Genomic DNA, 20,453 nt, shown 5'->3' with positions numbered 1-20,453 from the left:
GCATTAGATCGATAATAAGGATTTTGTATGAAAACAGGAGACACATGTTACCGCCAATTGTGCTCGTTTTCTTTCTGTCCACCTTCTTCCTCCTTACACGCTTCTTCTACAACACTATGTTCGCTGACGCAAGTCATCCAACCGGTCTCTCTCTAACCCAAACAAGCGACCGTTCACTAATTAATCTTCCCATAAACTAACTGGGCTGCCGCAAGGCTGTATATCTCAGCCCGTCTTCCCCAAAGCCACAGCTCAGCCCGTCTCCAGAAACAGCACCACGTAGGGCCGTGTAGAAAGTCTCGGAACCTTCCAGAACCAGCTGGATGCTTCTCGCCCCCATCCAAAACCTACCCCGTCACGAAATCCCCATTTCTCGACCATTCCTTCCTTCCGAACCGCATCCTCCCATCATCTCCTCCTCTGGCCAGAACACCACCACTCCCAACCAACCAAGTGCTAGGTGCTTAATGGCGTCGCCGGCGGCGCCGCCGTTCCTCATTAAGACGTACGCGATGGTCGACGACCCCGGGACGGACGACACCATCTCCTGGAACGAGTCCGGCACGGCGTTCGTGGTGTGGCGGCGCGCCGAGTTCGAGCGCGACCTCCTCCCCAGGAATTTCAAGCACAGCAACTTCGCCTCCTTCGTCCGCCAGCTCAACACCTACGTGCGCCTCTCCACCTTCTCTCCGGTCGGTCGGTTTGGTGATTTGATAGATCCAGATTACCGAGATTCGGTGTTTGATTGTGCAGGGATTCAAGAAGGTCGGGATCGACAGGTGGGAGTTCGCCAACGACTGCTTCAGGCGAGGGCAGAAGCACCTGCTCGGGGCGATACAGAGGCGGAAGGGGATCGGCGCCGGGCTGCCGGCGCCGGCGCTGCTGCCGACGGCGATACCGATCTCGCCCACGCCGACGAGCTCCAGCGGGGATCCCGCGGTCTCCTCGTCGCCGCCGCCGCCGGGGTTGCCGGCGCCGGGGGCGAGCGGCGCGGTGGCCGAGCTGGAGGAGGAGAACGCGTGGCTGCGGCGCGAGAACGCGAGGCTGGCGCGGGAGCTCGCGCGCGCGCGCCGCGTCTGCGACGGCGTGCGCCACCTCGTCTCGATGTACGACCACGGCGGGGAGGAGGAGCAGAGGCCCGGCGGGAAGCCGATGCTGTTCGGCGTCGCGATCGGGAGCAAGAGGTCGCGCTCGCGCGAGGATGGGGACGAGGAGTACGAAGGCGGGGAGAACGGCGGCGACGACGAGGAGGACGAGGAGCAGGAAGACGACGAGAGGCACGGCGCGCGGCGGGAGCCGGCGGCGATGTCTAGGAGGAGGACGGAGCCGTCGGATCTGGACGTGCTCGCGCTGTCCGTGCGGGCGGCTGCGGCCGCGAGGCCTGACGGGGGTAGGAAGAAGTAGAACCCGTCGATGCCGAAACCTCTGGCCTCTGGGGTCAGATCGCGCAACGCTCTAGGCTAGCTCCTAGTATTGTAATGTCTTTGTTGGGACAAGACGATATTTGAACTGACATGAAATGCTTTGCTGGTATCGCAAAGGCAACCTGGCATAGATTTTACTCTTTTTCTTTGCTATTGAAAGCATTTCTATCGTTTGTACTCATGTCTTAGGAACAGAAGGATGATTTGCAGTCTTTCAAAAACCAGTGAATAGGAGAAAGAGAATTGAACGACATAGAGAAACATTTTCTTTTGATTGAATGCAAAATAGTAAATAGACTTTGTACCGTGTATATGGCTTTTCATCCTGCAAATCAGAGTTAATCTCATGTCTGATCTTATTCCTTTCTGAAAGAAGTGTATCCTAGATCTTTCAACTGTGTCTTTTACTAACAAGGAGGCCTTAATGCTAAATTAGCTTTCTAAAAAGGGTTATATTTCAGAACAGATGTAATATACTCCAAAATTATGCAGAAATCCTTTGAAACAAAGAGAAGATTCATTGGAATTAGAAGCATAAGAATTCAATCCATGTACATTTGTGGGTGTCATACCATACTACAAATCCCAAAAACTATTAACTGTGCAAACCATATGAAAGCCAATAAGCCATGCCCAAAACTATGTGCACCTGTGTGCAAAATGCAACCCTAACCAGGGGCAAGGCACTGCGCCACAGAAAACAGAATACTACAACCTTCCGTTCTCGTAATTCCTTGGCTAGGATGTGAAAATTTAACTAGATCAGAGAGGCACCTGAAAAGAATGACTTCAAATTCCAGATAACACAAGTGAAAAATAAAAATCAACCCAAAAGTTCAGAGAACACTGTTACACCAACCATGATGAATTATAGAAGGTTTTAAGCAAGGGTTCCAGATCTCAGTTATATCGGATCCACTTTAATATAATTTACATCGGATTGTTCACTGCTTTGCTATTTTGCTATTCATGTACGAAAAGAAAATTTATAAATATATTTTTTCAGTAGTTTCTGTAAATAAATTTCACTATCATGTTTATATTGGGTACATTGGCTGATATCTGTGAATCAACCATTTTAGGGAATACAATATATAGAAGCTCGGTTTTGAGGGAGATCAGGCCTGGGAAAGTTTTGATCAGGCCTTTCTTTTTGGCATCTTTAGACCACCAAGCCTATTGTCGCTTCCTGTTAAGTGCTGGACGAGGGAGAACATAATGTGGCAGCTTGTGAGTGAAAACTCAAGTTCTATGAAGAGAGTATCAGAAATGCTCGTGGACCGATTACCTGGTAATCTTTCTGAGAATGTATTAGCATTTTCGATGCTACAGATCTCCCCCTGTAATGATCTGCAGAAAAGATAATTTCCCTGGGTTGGGAAAATTATGTTCCCACAGAAGGCTGCTAGGCTGTTCAGTGGAGTAACATACCTGGAAAGACCAAGCAGAGGAAAATATTTCCATAAGAAAATCCTGCAAGATAAAAAAAAGGGGAAATACTTTCAGAATGGATATCCTGCAGAAAAGAGAATGGATCGTCTTTTCTTGTCATGCCACGTGGTATTAGTGGAGTAACATACCTGTAATGCTTCTCTTCATTGCCAGGGCAAATGCTTATCTCTTTTAGCTGGAACATGATGATCTCAGGTAAAAGTTCAGTTGCTCTCCTTCGCAAATCACCAATTAAAGCTTATTTGTTTCTTCCTCGCTTCTTGCTTAATGTCAAGTGACATCAAATGAGGTAGTAGCCGGTTGACACTTGTGATGGCATTAATCCATTATGCATAAAAAGACACCTTATAGCATATGCTGCCTTCCTTCTCGCCTTCATTTGCATGTATCCATGTGCTACCCAGCTTCAGATTTTCTTATTACAAACCTATCCCATAGATATGCGAAGGATATGTGCAAACCCAGCAGAATTTTCTAGCAAAGAACATGTGCAAACCCAGCAGAACTTTCTAACCAAGACACGTCTTACTGCCAACTAGCCGCTTGTAGTTTCTTCTTCATAATCTTATAACTCTGCTGCCCAGTCTCCGACCAATTGAATGAAGAGCCCCTATTCAGCATGTCAGAAAATAAAGGTACTTTAGGTGCATCCTTCACAGGAACGTCGTCATAATCTGCATCAATGGAGAATTTGCGGAGTCATTACATAAACCAAACCCAAAGGAACTAAAATAAAAATAATTTTTCATATATGTATAACATTGGAAGTGAAGTGCACATTCTACTAGGAACATGTATCGGTTGTTGGTACGTGAGATAAGACCAGTGTGCCTGTGCATGTGTTTTGATATTAATGAACTGAAGCAGAAGATCAAGAAGAAAATTACAAAAAAGAAAAATAGAGATCCACTTTTCAACCTTGAATTATTGAAAGTTCTCAACCTTAAATTCCGAAACAGGATATCAGGTTTCAAAGCTCAGAGCTGGAAAGTGAACTTCAGAGTTCAGGGTTGAAAAGTGGACTATTTTTCCCAAAAAGTAATACTAGCATATGTTTTGTTTTTTCTGATAAACAACAGTAATGCATCGCTAATTTTGTCTCACCTGAAGACCTTGGAAGATGATACTGGATTCTTAAAAATGTGGAGGCACTATTATCCTTCTTATGGCACAAAACTCGAAGAAGGGTATGGACATCATGTGCATGCCTTCTTCGAGCAGTTGTAGGTTCAAGATGGTGTGGCATATGTTCACTTGCTTTCATCAGCAAATCAATTACTGTATCAGCCTGAAAAACAGCATGCATAGATTTCCTTTAGTTACTATTTACTTACTGCATAGCATTTTTTTTGATGAGATTGAACAAAAAAGAGCACCAGACCTTTAGCACATAGAGGTCTAGAATCTGCTCAGCTAGTTTAGCCTCCTTCTCAACTACATCTGATAGCAAACCTTGGCCTTCTGCTATAAAGAGATCCTACGAGAAAATATTGAACAGTTAAGAGAAATAGATGTGTCCAATTTCACCATGGTATCAACTTGTTGAAATGATATGCTATATGTATTGTGAATTCTTGCTTCTTTTCTAACTGATGATAAGTACCACACACATTTATTTAGTATTATTTGTTCACCTTGAGCATAGCCAAATCAGCTTTCATCAAGTCCACATCTGTTTCCAAAAATGAGCGTGATGGACCTCCATCCAGTAGGACCCAAATGAATCCCTCCTAAATAAAGCGAACATATGAAATTTAACCATCATTTGCTTTAAATAAATATTTTAAAAACTGCGCCCATGAAAGCATAGGAAGAAAGTATATACCATGCATGCTTGAAAAACTCTCAGCACAACTCCATCTCTTAACACGTCAACAATTAGATCACACACTTGATCAAGAACCTGCAGCATATGTCGAGTTCATCAGTTAACAAAGTTAAAAGCAGGATATGGTTATGAACTGAACATGTAGGTTACTAGGTTTCCCGAGTTTGGATTCATTACTTGTTCTATTGTAGGGATAAAAATCTCCATGCGTGCACTTTCAACGCTAGTTCGATATAAGGAGAAAAGAAGTGAGTCCCTCATATCCCAGAGTACAGCCCTTGTTCCTGCAAAGCATTATCCTGGCAACTCAAGGGATCTATATCGGGACTATGTTTCTTCCAAAAATATCAGGTTAATGCAAAAAAACAGAGAAGTGCATGATTATTTTTCCTTCTACACTTGAAGTAAATTTTTTGTTTTTGTTTTGCTTATTAGAGAATATGGAAAATTTCCACGATTGTAGCAACAGTACATCACCATGACCTATCATGTGCCTTGCCATGGTAAGCTAGTTGTCTAACCGTGTAGCACCTCAGTTAGACATACAATGAGCTAGTCTTATTATTATGGCTCAGTGGGACAATTTATATACACATTACAAGAAGAAACATGCAGTGAGTAATTTATATACACATTAGAAGGAGGAAACATGCAATGAGTCTCCTTAAAGTGGAGAGATAGGCAATCTACTACAATATAAAGTAGCTGAAGAAAGAAAAGCTCAGCCTATTGCTATAAGTTATGACAGTATACACTATATATGCCGTAGGGATTTCATTCTTATCCATACATTGCCCCTTGAGCAATCAAAGGAGTACAACAGATTACCAAGTTTCTGTTGGATTTGTGTCATCTTGTCCCAAGGGCTTAATAGGATACTAATACTAACAAGGTGTACATTTTTTTCTGGAAGCTCATCTCCAAAGAAACTAACAAAGTGCACGAAAGACTAGTGTTGGTCAATGGGGCCAGTCTAGAGATCCTAGAGAGCAGCCAGGGTAACGACCGCCAGCCAAGTGGCTGGGGTGTTATAATTTACAGCAATTTGATGGCTACTCTAGCAATAAACAGTTATGTGCGTGTTGTGGTAGTTTTTTGTTTTCACGGATACGGACAAACTTTCGGAGTACATATCATTGCTGTAAATTCACCATTAACTTGGTAAGCTGTTTATTCGCAAAAAAAGAACTTGGTAAGCTGTTGTATATCTTCCTCAGGCTTTTGAAGAGTTAAAGATAATACAAAATAGAACAAAGTTTCGAACAGTTACCTGTCTAATGAAATGCCATGACTAGGAACTATCAACTACAATATGTTCTTAAAAACACTTGTATAAAGTTTATTCCAGCAAATAAGAGTGTAAAAATTGTAAAGGGCACAGACCAAGTCGCTCACCAATGAAGTTCAGGATTGTGTCAGTTGTATTTACCGCAGAGCTTCGCACATCATCGAATATAGTAAATAACTCATCAATCGATTCATCAGATGGTGAATCTTTCGAGGTAACTCCATCGCTAGCCATATAAGACAAATAGTCTAGCAATCCCACAGCTGTAACAAAAGAAGTATAGGAACAAAGACTAGTCATGTGTAATTAATCATAGATAAACTGCAACTCATCAGTCGGTTTATCACATAATGACATTTTTTCGATAAAACTCCTTCACTAGCCATACAAGACAAGTGGTTTACCAACTCCACAGCTGTAATAAAAGTAGTTCAGGAACAAAGACTAGTTATGCATAAGTTATCATCCATAAAACTAAGCTTGGCAAACTCCACATATAAACAACAATTCTTAACCCTTGCCTAAGGTATTCAACTGTCTAAGAAGTACATTGCACAAACGGGCTCAAATTTCTCACGACCTGCGTATGAAATTCCTCCAGAGCAGCTGTTTAGACCATCTCTAGCAGATACCGCATACCACACCGCATCCTGCTTTTTACAGGTTTGACCAAAAAAAACTACCTCGAATAGATACCGCATACCACCCCGCATCCTAATTTAGTTTGCAGCACTACCCCAAAATATCCTCTCGTACTCTATACATGGGGATTTTGGCCCAAATGTAGAGTAAACGGCAAAGATTTGGGGTACGGAAAACGTTGGTCAACGCTAGCCGGAGCGGTACTACTGATAGGAACTAGGATCCTACCAGGTCTAGGCCTTAGGTTATAGGGGTGGAAGGGAGGAGGGCGAGGAGCTTGGCACGGACAACGGCGGGATGCCGCCGTGGCCGCGCGGTTGAGGAGGCGGTGATGGCGCAGGGGAGGCGGCTAGGGTTTAGGACTCCGACTCCTGAGGGAGTCAGCAACAAATATGTTTTATTGCGTAAATCCAAACGTGTGATTACAGATGTTTATATAAGCTAAGGAAATAAAGATAACTTGGGCTAAGCCCCTAATTAGGCCCACTATTGGGCTTCCTCCGGTTGTACGTAAGGCCGGTCATAACAACTACTCTGGCGAAATTGCACCGCGCCGCCCGCAGTCCAGCCAAATCAAGGCTGTATTCCACCTTGCTGCCTCTATTACAATCTGTTTTCAACAAAGTCGGAACAAATCTATTGAGGAGATAGTCACAGCAGCTCGCCAGCGACAGCAACACGGCGGCGCATGTGTGGCTGGCATAGCGTGCGTAGCTGGCTAGCGCACTGCTAGCTTGACTAGCGTTCTGCGGCGAGCGTGCGGACGGAGCGGTGACCATGCGGGCGAAGCGGCAGCGGCTAAGGAAGGGGCGGGGAGCCAGGTCATGGACGGGAAGCGGCGATGTCTGAGATTGTGCCTGTGAGGAAGACGATGGAATATTCCATGAATATTCTTTTTAACAGTTCGAGAATAGGGTATATGTTCGGTCGCTCCTGTTTTTCGCATGAATTTAGCTGATGCAGTTAACCCCATCCACCTGATGCGGTACACCCGGATGGGGTATCTGCTAGAGATGCTCTTAACACAACAAATTTTGTTTCTGGGCTAGGTTTTATTGTTTTTTGCTGGAAAAAAGAACAGCCAAGTACCAGTCAGTCTCATTTGAGAGTTATATGAGAAATGGCGTGGACCACCATAAGCAGGCTGTTTCCATCTTCTGGAGCCATGCATTGAATAACAACCGTGTGATATGAAATATACAGAGCCACAAACTTGTTGATATCGCTGTGAATTATGACACACTTAATTCTTTTCTAGTTTTAAACATAGTGGTTAGTTGAAAGCATCTTTTGTAGCTATAACAACAGTTTTACTAAAGCTAATAAATACTAGCTAGTCGGAAGCATCTTTTTTGGATCTATAAAAAAATCTTACCACTAGATTTTCCAGAGCAGCTTGCAAAAAAAAAAAAAATCGACCTTAGAGGGTGGATTACCTGACTGGACATCGACCCAGGATTGTTTGATCCCCTCTTCTATGGTATCAAGTTGATCCCTAATATACTGCAGCATTCAGGAGACAAATGGATCATAAGAAAAATAAACGCTAAAAACAACTCATGTTGTGACAAGAATAATGGAAAGCAATTCTATTTATCTAGACTATAAAGAAAATTAACAATGCTGACAAAAGATAGAACTTTTGCGGTAACAAAATTAGGCATGTCAACAGGGAGGGGTCGAGTGGCTAAAGCTATCCCAAACCCGCAAACACCAGTGGGGGTACTCAACTGGCCCTCCTGTCATAGACAGACGGCATGGTACTAAACTGGGGGTGCAACATGCTGTAACGTTATAGCTGCACGTTCATGGGGACTGGGCTGCTACTTGCAAGTGCTAAGCTCATACGAAGAAAGTGGCTCATTGTGATTTAACCTATCACAAAGCGGCCTCGCACAATTGCGTGAGATGTGTTTTTTGAAGGAACACGTGAGAGGTGTGGAGTGGCGAAGTAATTTATTATGTATTCTAATTAGAGCATCTCCACTCGCCCTCCCCAAAGGCCCCCTATAGGCTTTTGGGGGGCGCCGGCGCCAAAAATCGCACCCAGCCGCGGCCCCCAATTTGTTTTTCACGCCGGCGCAGCCCAACTTTCCATCCGGCGCCCCCAGGCCGAACCCAATAGAAAGGGAGGCTAGCGGGGGCGCGCCAGACGGCTGGAAAATCGCCACGGGCCACCCGTGGCAGCGAGATGTGCCTACATCTTCCCGCCAGTTCCGCCGATTCCCGCCTACATCTTCCCGCCCTTTCCACCGCTTCCCGCCATTGTCGCCGCTATATGTAGGCGGAAAGTGCTGGAAGGGCCACATCTCATACCCTAGTTCTACAGATTTCTTGCCCTCACCCATGGTGGAGGTGGAGGCGATGCCCGCCGGGTTCATATGCCCCCGGGCTGGCGCCTGAGCGCCGGTGGCGTAGCGGTCTCCCCTGGCCCCCAAGGTGCAGCTCGGCGTGCGGCCATCACCCACCACTACTACATCGAGCTCACCCCCGAGCAGTGCATGGATCCCCGCTGGGATCCCGACAACGCCGCCACTTCGGATGCCTTCTTCGCCAATTGCTGCGGCCATCTGTCCCCGCCGCGTGCGCCGCCACAGCCTCTGCGGATGCAACCACCACCGCCGCCTCGTAGGTTCGAGCCGCGCCCCGCGAGCGACGACGACAGCTCCTCCGACAACGACGACGAGTTCGACGACTTCGAGTACATGTACTATAGGCCTAAATATGAATATGACTAGTATTTTATTTGAAATGTACATCATTTGTATGGGGGTCACCGCATAGGGGCCAAAATCGACACGGACCCCTATGGATTGAGATGCTTTAGCGTCCAGCAGCCCCAACATTCATGGGCGCAAAAATCCTGAGATCAGCCTCGTGCCCGCAGCTCCCCATATCCGGGCCAGCCAAGAAAGCTCGACACCGATCAGGCCAAGCCGGCCCACTATACGGCCGTCGGGACTGAGACAGCCGTAGTGGAGATGGCATCTTGAGCTATCCAGATATCCATGCCCGCCCAGCAACATTCATGGGTGGTGAGAATCCATGTAAGAGATCAGCCCTCTGTGCCCTCACTCCACGTCAATGTACAATGCTCCATGGGTAAGACTGCCATTCTTTCACATGTGTTTTGGGAATTCAAACTTGCTAAAGTAAACCTTTATTTCTACTACGATGCAGCATTTATAGTTTGAATGTTTGATCATTGACCTAGAGCTGTAGTTTGTGAAATCCAGACTGATGAACAACTGCCATCTAGGATATGCAGATCAGAGACGCATTACTGAATGGGTTTAATGAAAGATCCAGTCATGCAGTTTGGGAGGGGTGTCAACCAAAATGTCTCACCTGAAGGGTGTTCAGTTTCACACATAATTTTGGAACCGTTAAATTGTTCAATTTATTGACCACCTTTTCTTCACGAACTGCGGGCTCAATAAGTTTTCTTTTCGCAAATGGATTAATTGATTCTGCATAACGTGTCAAGACTGGCGCAGTAGGAAGCAGGGTAGCTCTAGAAACTGCAATAGAGAAAGAAAAGATGAAGAAAACAGTAATTGATTAACAAGATGAACAGTAAGCAATTGATATGTTTTTAAAGAAGATATTAAAAGCTCAGATGTTATATATTTGTGATATTGTTAATGCTATTGTGCTTTAAATCATTTGCACATTAGTTAAAAAAACAAAGAATATGCTGGATAATACAGGACCACTACTTGGCACAAATTTCAGCAATACTGAATGAAAGAACTTCATGCATAAGGTATCTTTTATGCAATATGAAGTAAAACATCAATTTCCATTAACAATTTGATGAAACATAAGAAAACCAGTACTGAGATATATATCCTAATTCCCAAGTGAACATATACACCTAGAAGTAACAGAGAATGGATTTCACGATCCATGTTATGCAGGTAATTTCATTCAATTCTACACCTTCTGCTCCTAGCACCCTTCACTAACTAAGGATTTTCTGGCCTTGTATTTCCACTTGAAGTGCTGGGAGATGGCATCTAAACAGGCACCGCCGTAAAACAAGTATACCAATGCATACTGGAACGAAGTGTGGGTGATGGCATCTTAGGAACATGATTGATATGACACATGGATAGTAGGATAGATGGAGATGTTTGGAAAGTAGTGAAATCAGACTGTGGATTGGGAGGGAGAGTTATATACTACCTCCATTTAAAAGTAGGTGTCTAGAAAAAATTGAGACTCCTATTTTTAAATGGAGGGAGTAATACACATGATGCTTCACACTGATCTGTTAATTGTAAAACTAGTTGCGAGGCTGCATAAGTGACACCAGCGTCAGCGCGGTGCCTAACAGTACGATGCCGACTCAGTGTGGTCTTCCTAAAAAGATAATCTGAGGTAAAAAAAATGACTTATAAAGAGAGCACTGTAAAATTAACGCGCCTAATGTGATGAGATAAGACTAATGTAGTTATTTCCTGTCATACCTACGGCAAATGTACTGTTACAAACAATGAAACAAAACCTTCTGAGTCCAAGATAAGGCATTGACATTTATGTAAACCTAAGGAATACCTTGTTGGTTTTCCATGTGAAGCAAATAGACTTGAAGGCTGCTAGTGATTCCTATAAGTAGACTCCGCAGGTGCACAATATCCAAAGGCAGTCTCGAGTTAAAGAACTGATCAATGGTCTGCACATAAACTGATCACATAAGCCCCAAGCAAGTACAAGTGTAATTATTAGATTAATCAACTGGCTAAACAATTATGAAAAATGTGAGAACATAGTAGAACAGCAGTCAGAAAAGAAGAATTTCAATAATCAGGCAGTGAGTGGAAGATGTAGATGAAGAAGTGAGCCAAGTTCACTTGGCTAGGCCAGGTTCAAGTCCCCAAGGACGCAGGTTTGGGCTCTTATTATTAAAAAAATCACTGTAGAGGCTTCCCCTACCATATTCTTTTCAAAAAGAAGTGGAAGATGCAGATGGAAAGTTCTGCCTTTAAACTGAACTTCCTGATATTCAGATTGCATTAAGATCAAATAGCATCATCAGTAATCACCATGTTTTTTGAAAGGAAGCCACGACATCATAAATAAGAACCCAAATTTGTGTCAATGAGGACTTGAACCCAGGTAATCAACGTTTTTTTACCATGAAATCACCATGTTTACTACTGCCTCCATCCCAAAATAAATGACTTAACTTTGTCTACAGACGAATGTATCTAGATGCATTTTAGTTATAGATACATCCGTATCTATATAAAGTTGAGTCACTTATTTTGGGATGGAGAGAATAATAAAGTTTGCAATATGTAATCCAAAAGCAAGAAGTTTTTTCTTCTTTTCCTTTTCTTGAGGAACATAACATGTGGTGGCAAATGAGCTCATTAGAAGAAAAGCTTACCTCCTCCACAATCCGGAAGACTTCAACCATAGATGTTGCTAGTTTCCGGTGAGCTGATAGAGGTACCCAATCCTATGGACCAGAGATGAAACAATAGCCATCATGAACAATTTGTGTTGGACACTTAAAAGAGACAGAAATACATGTCAAATGCAAACAAAAGAAGTTGTGTGATGCATAACAGAAGTCTTGCGTAATAGTTAGTTAGTAAAAAGATATCCAACAAAGAAAAAATTGAAGTCACCACCTAAAGAATGTCATATGGGCTACAGTCACCTTGTGGATGGCAGTACTAGTTATAGAGTTGTGTCAACAACAAACATGTGCGTCTAACTATTGCATATGTAGCACCATTTCAGTTTTGCTGGAATCCTATCATGACAGCTTCAAAAAAATCAACCCAGTAAAGTTGATCAAATATCTTGGAAGTTATGGTAATCATGTTACAGAATAATGCAAGTCAGGCTTTTTTTTCTGAAAGGTTCAACCTGATGTAAGTACCAATTTAATGTCATAAAATGCATTGAGCTAGTTATCAAGTTACTGTATGAACCATGTGATAGTGTTGTACTAAAAATAAATGTGATCAAATTTGCACCAAACAATACTCGTGGGTAATCTTACAAACATGCCAGTTTATTCAAAAATCTACAGAGAAAATTTCCTATCTTCCATGTAGGCATCAATGCAAAGAAAATACAGAAGTGATGTTCAAGCATAATTAGCTATTCACGAAAAACGCTCGCAGTGAACTTTGAATAGAGTATCAAACCTCAATCTCAATGGTACGTTTTGTCCACTCCAAAACATTCTCATGTTGAGCATGCAGCCACTGAAGAATGATGGGTGAAGAAAAACGATTGATCTGTTTCAAAATTCAGAAAATGAAATTTAATTCAACTTAAATGTGTCTGTTTGAAATGCCAGATGGCACACCAGTAAAGTTTGTTAAAACAAAAAAAAAATGAGAAAGCATGATGTCCATCAAGATTTGTACTTTAATGTGCCCTATAAGTAAACAGAAACTGATGTATTTGGGAAGTTAAGTGCATTCAATGTGTCCATTTGGCCCACAGCTCAGTTGTGTTTCCCCTGGTATTGGAATAAGATCAAGTTTCAGAGTTTTGAATAAACCACTATGGAAGATAGTGCGTCAACATGATTTTGTGTCTGAAGAAACAGCAAGCCAATCTACGAAATAAGGATGACAATTTGACAGGTACAATAAAATAAGTTATAAGTTTGTAGCTCATCAAAGAACTAGATTCCACAATTCAACATTACTTTGGTACCATCAGCTAAATATACTTTGAGGAATATCAAATTAGCAGAAGAGATTATACAGGATATTCAAGTTGAAAAACCCTACAATAGGAGTGAAGGGAAAAAAATATTTTACACTCATTGTATAAGGAGCATTGTCAATTATTAGTTATCATGAGCACAAAGAACATCTTCATGCCTTACCATGTATGGTTTTAGAAAGTTGGACAATGAAGACCCAACAGCTTCCCCGCACATTGAGTAAAGCTTCTGAGCTATACAGAGCTCAAAATTGTTTGATGCTCCCAGTATCTCTTTCAGATTTTCTGAATCATCCGTCCTTTCCAAAAACAGCTCCTTGACACCAATAGTAGTAGTAAATATTGTTACAAAATGAACACAATAAAAAATTATAGAGCTGCAGAAGGGAGTTGACTAACCAGTTGTTGGCCATACAGTAGGTGAAAGACAACTAGTGCTACTTTTCCAGCTTCAGGATAATATTTCTGAAGTATTAGGCTGAATGTAGTGCATTCTTTCTCCACTAGTAGCTTTAGCTCACTTGCAAGCAATATCAATGGATGCTTAGATTCTGCTTTTGATTGTCCATGTGCTGAAATTAGGACCTAATGAAGCATAATGGAAATATGAAATATTAAAAATCACTCTATTTTTGTCAAGTGTATCCTTTTGGTAGGGGGCGTAAGATGGTTTAGCTCACATGCTTATATGCAGTTTGTATGGATCTGACAACAAGTTTATGGACCAGCGTAGATTCTGGTGTACTGCCAAGCGGGGTCTCAATAAGCTGAAATCAATGGGGAGAACAAGAGAAGGTCAACATCAAACACAAATGATAAATTACTAACGGAGCTAAAATATTCAAGTGACTTTACATGACAGAAGGATCGAACTGATCAAAAGGGAACACCCTTGTGTCTGTGTATTGACATTGCCAAAAAAAATGAGGGATTTACTATGAGAAATATCAATTCAGATCCTCTGGGCAATATGATATATAATCATACCTTACATCCTTACAACATTGATTACATTAGAAACTACAGAACAAACATTATTAATGAACGATCTTATCCAAGTGAAACGTTTTTGTTTCTTAACCTCTCAGATTCTATAGGTCCTGACTAGAGTCTAGAAGTAGACATACAAAACAAATGCGTGATCTACCGTATATACATTTTAAAGGAAAATGTCTTCTATGAGGTACAATCATGTATGGCTCGCCAGCAAATATCTCCTAGTTTGAGCTCTGGTAAACATTTCTGTTCTAAGAATTCCGCAGCTCCAGGGGCAGCATGGATCTTAAGTCCCAATTATCATGACTATATGTCGGGCCTTACAGGGTATGCGACTGATAGTTTGAGTGTTAGATATGTCACACTAATTTTCACGATCCTCTCCACTTCTGTCAAAATCATACAAGAAAGGTAGGGTGTGGCAGATATGCACTCAAAGAACTCGGTATCAATTTAATTAAGAAAATAGGCACACCAATTCGAGTTGGAGTGGACTAAAACTTGGTTGGTGGGGTTGTGCATCCACTGCCCTACCCAACTCAGTTCCTGGTTAACACCACTATTGCCTCAGGAGAGAAGGCTATATCCTTTCTGGATGAAAGGAGTTCATATCAAATACTTTTTAAATTTTTGACAAATGACACATACTCCCTCCGATCCATAATAAGTGTCGGAGTTTTAGTTCAAATTTGGAATAAATTGAACTAAAGCCCCGACACTTATTATGGATTGGAGGGAGTACTATAAAAGTACTACAGGACAAGTAAGAAATCTAACCATGGCTTCTTCATCATCATCAGTAAGTATTGCCGCAGAAAGTAATAGCAAGTTCAGCATGCTCTCAAAGATTGAATAGTTAGCCTGTAACAGAAAGGCAAGATAAAGAAGCTTTTATGCAAAAACTTTGTGGTAACACTGAACTTTTTGCGGAAAGAACAATGCAAAAAAATAATTAAATCATTGCAGAAACAAATTAATGTAGGACAACTTTATCAACTCATGAAATCGAAAACATTAAGCCCCTTCTTTTCTCAGTTTTTCCTAGATATTGTTGTTATTGTTATTATTATTATGTGGTAATCAGATTTCAGACTGTAACACTACTCATATCTATATATCACTTTCAGACTTCCTGAGACAAATAATAATGGATGGCCAACCTACACCAGCAACTGTCTTAACTCTTTAAGCGTTCTGCACTTATGTTTCTTCCGTAATAAGAAATTTGAAAGAATATGTTTACAATTCAAGGACCCATACTTGCATGTACTTCTTGCCTATGCTAAAGTTCTAACATGGACATGGATATAAGCATTTGTCAGATCACAACTTACAACACAGGACAGTCAGGTTAACACTATTCTGAACCGTAAAGTTCATCTAAGAAGACCTACGCTACAAGCATCTACCCATCATTCAAGCATTACCTAAGAATAACTGAGTGATTTAAAAAAAATCTCAAAAAAAAACTACTCCCTCCGATCCATATTAAGTGGCATTGATTTAGTACAACTTGTACTAAATCTGCGACATTTAGTCTGAACCAGAGGAAGTAACTGATTTAAATTTTGCTAATAGGCAGAATATGAAGGCACATCTAGCTATAAGTCAGCTGAAATTGTATCCAAACAAGGGAGGTAGCTAACCTGACTGAAGTATAGGTGATAACTCTCCAGTTGTCTGCGGCAACACATGTTTATTTTAAGAATGGCACTGTCCACCAAATTTAGAGCCCGATTGCTGCCACAACTTTCAACAGAACAAACAAAGCTGTTTATATACATCTCTGTTTCTCTAACATCATTATGTAACTGAAGTTTCTGTATCTGAAGGTCTGTCTGTTTTAGTAGAAGAATTTCCCCGGTTTGAGCAAACTGAATAGAAGAAAAATAACCATATGAATTAGTGTGGCCTCTTTGGCATGGTACTAGCGCTGACAAAATGCTCATGTCAAGAATGATATTTAGACAAATGAGTGAAGCTTTCCATGTAAAAAATGAACTAAGCAGAGTAAAAGTGAATTATTTTACTCATTCCGATCCATAATAAGTGTCGTGGTTTAAGTTCAAATTTGAACTAAAACCACGACACTATTATGGATCGGAAGGAGTATTACCATTCCAGACAAGTGTATGAACAACGAATTTCTCCCTTTGTTCAAAATAAAGTACAAAAATCAATCAAATAAGACTCTGAAAACATTCCCCAATTCTAAATCGTTAAGTCCTATGCTAATGGCAACAAACATTGAATGAACATCAATTCCTATGTCATCAATACAATATACAGTGTACGTGCCTCTACATAAAAGAAAATGAAGAGAGCCTGGTGCAAAACCTATGCATTCACAGATCAGTCATTTTGATAAGGGGCAGCAGATAGGATCCCAATTCGCTACTGCTACAAAGATACCAGTTGCCACCAACTTTACTCTGGCAAGTGGGATCATTGCACTAATTTACTAAATAGCCCCTGGATTGAGTTGTATTCGCTCACAGGAATACCCAATCATATGGCTTAGCCCAAGTATTCAGGTCCATTAGAACTGTTCCATAGTAATATTTGTCAAGTTTGAACCAGTATGTGTAGTCTTTCTAAATGACTATGGCAAAAGTGAGTTCACTATTTCAAATATGCCTTTCCTTTTTCTCATACTAATTTTAATACTACCTCCAGCCCAAATTAATTGACACAGTTCAGGAGTAAACTTGTACTGGGCATAGTATGTGGCTGCGCCAATTAATTTGGGCCAGAGGGAGTACAGCATTAGCATGGACAATAGTTCTATCTGTTTGTGATAACTCTATCTTCTGTAACTCCAATCGCCTTTGCCAGAGTTCAGGATTGACAGGTGGAATTCTTTCTATGAAAATAGGGGGACAAACATAGTAGTAAATAGACCTTCTGGAAAAGCACCCAAGCATACAGGACGTCATGCAACTTTTGGGTGATGCCCAATATAGGCCAGGTCAGCTTCACTGTTTCAAGTATTTCATCGGCCTCCTGGTAGCAATAAGAATAACTGTGTCAGGAACTCAAGATGCAATCTTCGACTTAATTCCACATTGTTGTTCAGGAATAACTCAACTATATATGCAATAAAAGTAGGGTACTTTTAATAAGCATGCCAACAAAGAGATATTGACAATAGAGAGAAAAAAACAAAAGGAAACCTCTACAAGTTGTCCATCTTCAAGAATATCAAACACACTGCAGAGAAGTTTCTCATATAGCCTAGAATTAAAATGGTAGCTCCGAGTCCAATGGTAGGTCTCGCCTTCAAGGCCAAACTTCTTTGGAGCTGCAGATAGCCTTGTGTTGTATCTTTCAATGATAGTCAAGACCTCAATACGCCCATCAGGAACACTCACAACCCAGTCCTGGAAAAGTTTATGGTGCAAATATAGACACAACTCAATATCAAAGATAGCCCAGTTTGACGAAAAAGATTCAGCAACTGATCTGGCTTATGAGACACCAGTAACATTAATCAACAAAAAATGATGTGAAATGTGGATAACAGGCCTTGCCTCTGTATTTTTTAACTTGGAGAGAACTATCCGCAATGTTTCACTCATACTATACTCAAGAGATGCTGAGAACAAAAGTAATTCTTCTAGAACATTTGCCTGGACAGCAGAATTGTGAGTAATAGTTAGAACAAGCACCATACTGTAGAAAGAAAAAACTAAAGATTGCTTGCCTGTCTTCTCTGCCATTGTACACGCAGTCTTTCTGTTGGGAAATCAAATTTGCCAACAGAACTTAAGAGCTGTAATGATATGGTAGGCACGTCAAGCTGCCCCTGCACCATCTTTGAACCAATATGTCTTAAAGCTCTCTTGGCCAATATATCCATAGATTCTGATATCTGAAAGAATGTGTTCTTAAAATGAGTTCTCCATCCTATTCCGTTATCACATGATCACATAAACAGAACGAGAAAAGAAGTTTCATATCCTAGATAGAACCTTCTGTCCTCAGATCACTATACAAAATTTTAGAATCCATAAAAACAAGAAGAAAATTGTATCTTAATCAGCTGCTAAAGAATAAAACAAATAGGGTCCTTCAATAGTTTGATCTTCCTCAGACCATTATGCAGAATGCACACCTCCAGCCCTCAGTAATTCTAACATATGGAATGGAAGGAGAAAACATGTGTTTGGCATCAACCAAACATAAAGAATCTTGTTATTGATGCCATGTATTTCAAACAAGCAGGTAGTTTTTTAGTTAAACTAACAAAAATACTGAATAGTACAGAAATTAGTCAAGGACCTTACTTCCATTTGTACTCGGACCAAATCAAGATGTTGGGTATAATAATTTTCCATCTGAGGTACTGCATTAGACCTCTCAGTCTTCGATCTTAAACCCTTCAAGAATTTAGGCTTCTTCTCTCTCTTCTCTTCAGAGAAGTTCATTTTTCCACTGTTGGATACACATTATTTAAGGAAGAGATCACACCAGTAAGTCAATAATGTCAATATAAATACGCACCATGCATGTATGAAAACTTCCAACATAGAGACGTTTGTATGAATCACCTGACGAATAGAGAAGCGAGAAGAACCTCATACGCTGTTTCTCTTAGATCATCATCGGACAATTCTTAAATGGCAAATAAAGAGTATATAATTAGTCAACAAAACAAACATAAACCCTACTTTTCATTCATAACTAAGAAAGCACAGCACAAATGTAGCATGGACAATTGTCTACCTGTGCTTAATCTAGGTAAACCTAGAGATAGAATATCCATTTCCTTTACTTTCTGAGGAGACATATCTGCCAAACTAACATCCTTCATACCATTGGATGCTCCCGGAAGGTCAGTTGCTACTCTAGAAGAATCGCTATTTTTTCTTGTTCTACTTGATTTCTCTTCTGAAGGTGGTACGAGTCCAATCTCTGGTGCTAATTTGTTTGGAGGGGAACCAGAGGCTTCTGGCCTTGAAAGAAGAAAATATGAGTTCCTTGATGGCGACTTTGTCTGTTGAATAGAAAAAAATCTCAACAATTACAGAAAATTTCCAAGCAGTACTCCATGGACGCAGACCAAGGTGTACTAGGTTTTTGCATATCACTTCATACAAAAAACAAAAAGGATCAATGCATTATCTTTGTATAAAGTATTGTGCAGAAGCAGCTTATAAACCTCGAAAGTCATGGACGGAAATCGGAAATTATGGGATCATAGAGATTTAAACACAGACTGAAATGATAAATTAAGAGAACGATTACCGCATTGTACTGCTTAAATCCAGTAAAACTCTACGGTCAGATCAAATATGGTCTATCAATGTCCCTATAATCATATTGTTGTGATTGCCCGCATTTTAAGTACATTATTACAATTAATTAACTAGAGGGGGAGGGGGTAAGCATTAGAATGACTTTCAGTTCCCATCCTCACACCCGGTCCTGTAAGTTTCTACTGGCAGAAGGCAGAACGCTACTCATTTCGTGAGCAGGAGCAATTATCAAATGAAACAATTGACTAAATCAAAATTTGGAGCTCAAATCAGTGGGAAATTCCGAGAGGCCAGTTCACGCGTACCATGATCGGGTACCTCCTGTCGTGGAAGTACCTCCTGGTGGCCTCCGAAGCGTCAAACTGCGCGCCTGGTTTGGTTGAAAGTTGAAACACACACGCAACCAAACCCATCAGACTAATTCAATTCATAAATAAACGGCTCCACCTCAGGCCACGCACGCGCGCACGGGTCGTGCAGCGCCCGGAGACTTGGAGAGGCGCGGGCCTTACCGGAGGCGACGCAGTCGAGGGCGTAGTCGGCGCTGACGGCGTCGAGATCGACGCGGGAGAGGTCGACGGCGCGGCCGTGGCCGCCGGCGGCGGCGGAGAGGAGGAAGCCCAGGAGGCGGCGCCGGTCGCGGCGGTACGCCTCGAGGAGCGACGCCGCCGAGTCCATGGCGTGGGCTTGGTGGCGGTCGAGGGTTTCGGGGCGGCGGAGGAGCTGGGAGTGCGGAGTGCACAGAGAAAGCAGCTGGGGGAGAGGAGAAAAAAAACGGAAGAAACGGAGAGAGGGGTTTGGCCGCACGCATGAACCGAAACCGTCAAACGGAAACGATGGCGGCCGTGGAGGGGCCCTCGGCGCAG

General features: G+C 41.8%; 2 protein-coding genes across 5 annotated transcripts; one reads left to right on the top strand and one right to left on the bottom strand.

Annotated features, from left to right (window-relative positions):
* The first annotated feature begins 245 nt into the window (after positions 1–245).
* Positions 246–1,671, top strand: LOC124678304 (heat stress transcription factor B-2a-like). Its single transcript, XM_047214212.1, has 2 exons — positions 246–668; positions 754–1,671. The coding sequence occupies exons 1-2, from the start codon at positions 324–326 to the stop codon at positions 1,402–1,404; spliced, it is 996 nt and encodes a 331-aa protein (XP_047070168.1). The 5' UTR covers positions 246–323; the 3' UTR covers positions 1,405–1,671.
* Positions 1,672–2,156: 485 nt separating this feature from the next.
* Positions 2,157–20,189, bottom strand: LOC124670276 (protein unc-13 homolog). 4 transcript variants are annotated; one of them, XM_047206777.1, is made up of 30 exons: positions 20,100–20,189; positions 19,893–19,957; positions 19,055–19,325; positions 18,880–18,943; positions 18,616–18,763; positions 18,033–18,200; positions 17,860–17,958; positions 17,503–17,709; positions 17,231–17,332; positions 15,976–16,203; positions 15,107–15,190; positions 14,014–14,100; positions 13,733–13,918; positions 13,497–13,649; positions 12,802–12,894; positions 12,030–12,101; positions 11,195–11,312; positions 9,983–10,155; positions 8,071–8,137; positions 6,100–6,255; positions 4,882–4,988; positions 4,702–4,779; positions 4,511–4,606; positions 4,258–4,353; positions 3,981–4,164; positions 3,365–3,550; positions 3,005–3,329; positions 2,856–2,897; positions 2,713–2,774; positions 2,157–2,623 (listed from the first exon to the last, which is right to left on the bottom strand). In XM_047206777.1, the coding sequence occupies exons 2-26, from the start codon at positions 19,893–19,895 to the stop codon at positions 3,402–3,404; spliced, it is 3,189 nt and encodes a 1,062-aa protein (XP_047062733.1). In that variant the 5' UTR covers positions 19,896–19,957; positions 20,100–20,189; the 3' UTR covers positions 2,157–2,623; positions 2,713–2,774; positions 2,856–2,897; positions 3,005–3,329; positions 3,365–3,401. The 4 variants fall into 4 exon arrangements, with proteins under 4 accessions (XP_047062733.1, XP_047062732.1, XP_047062731.1 ...); XM_047206776.1 differs by having other exon boundaries at positions 2,157–2,613; positions 3,005–3,550; XM_047206775.1 differs by having other exon boundaries at positions 2,158–2,623; positions 3,005–3,550.
* Between the last annotated feature and the right edge of the window lie 264 nt (positions 20,190–20,453).

The sequence above is a fragment of the Lolium rigidum genome, chromosome 7, assembly GCF_022539505.1.
Source record: "Lolium rigidum isolate FL_2022 chromosome 7, APGP_CSIRO_Lrig_0.1, whole genome shotgun sequence".
Classification (NCBI taxonomy): domain Eukaryota; kingdom Viridiplantae; phylum Streptophyta; class Magnoliopsida; order Poales; family Poaceae; genus Lolium; species Lolium rigidum.
Note: the sequence above shows the minus strand (reverse complement) of the source record. Positions and strands in the feature narration are given on the sequence as shown.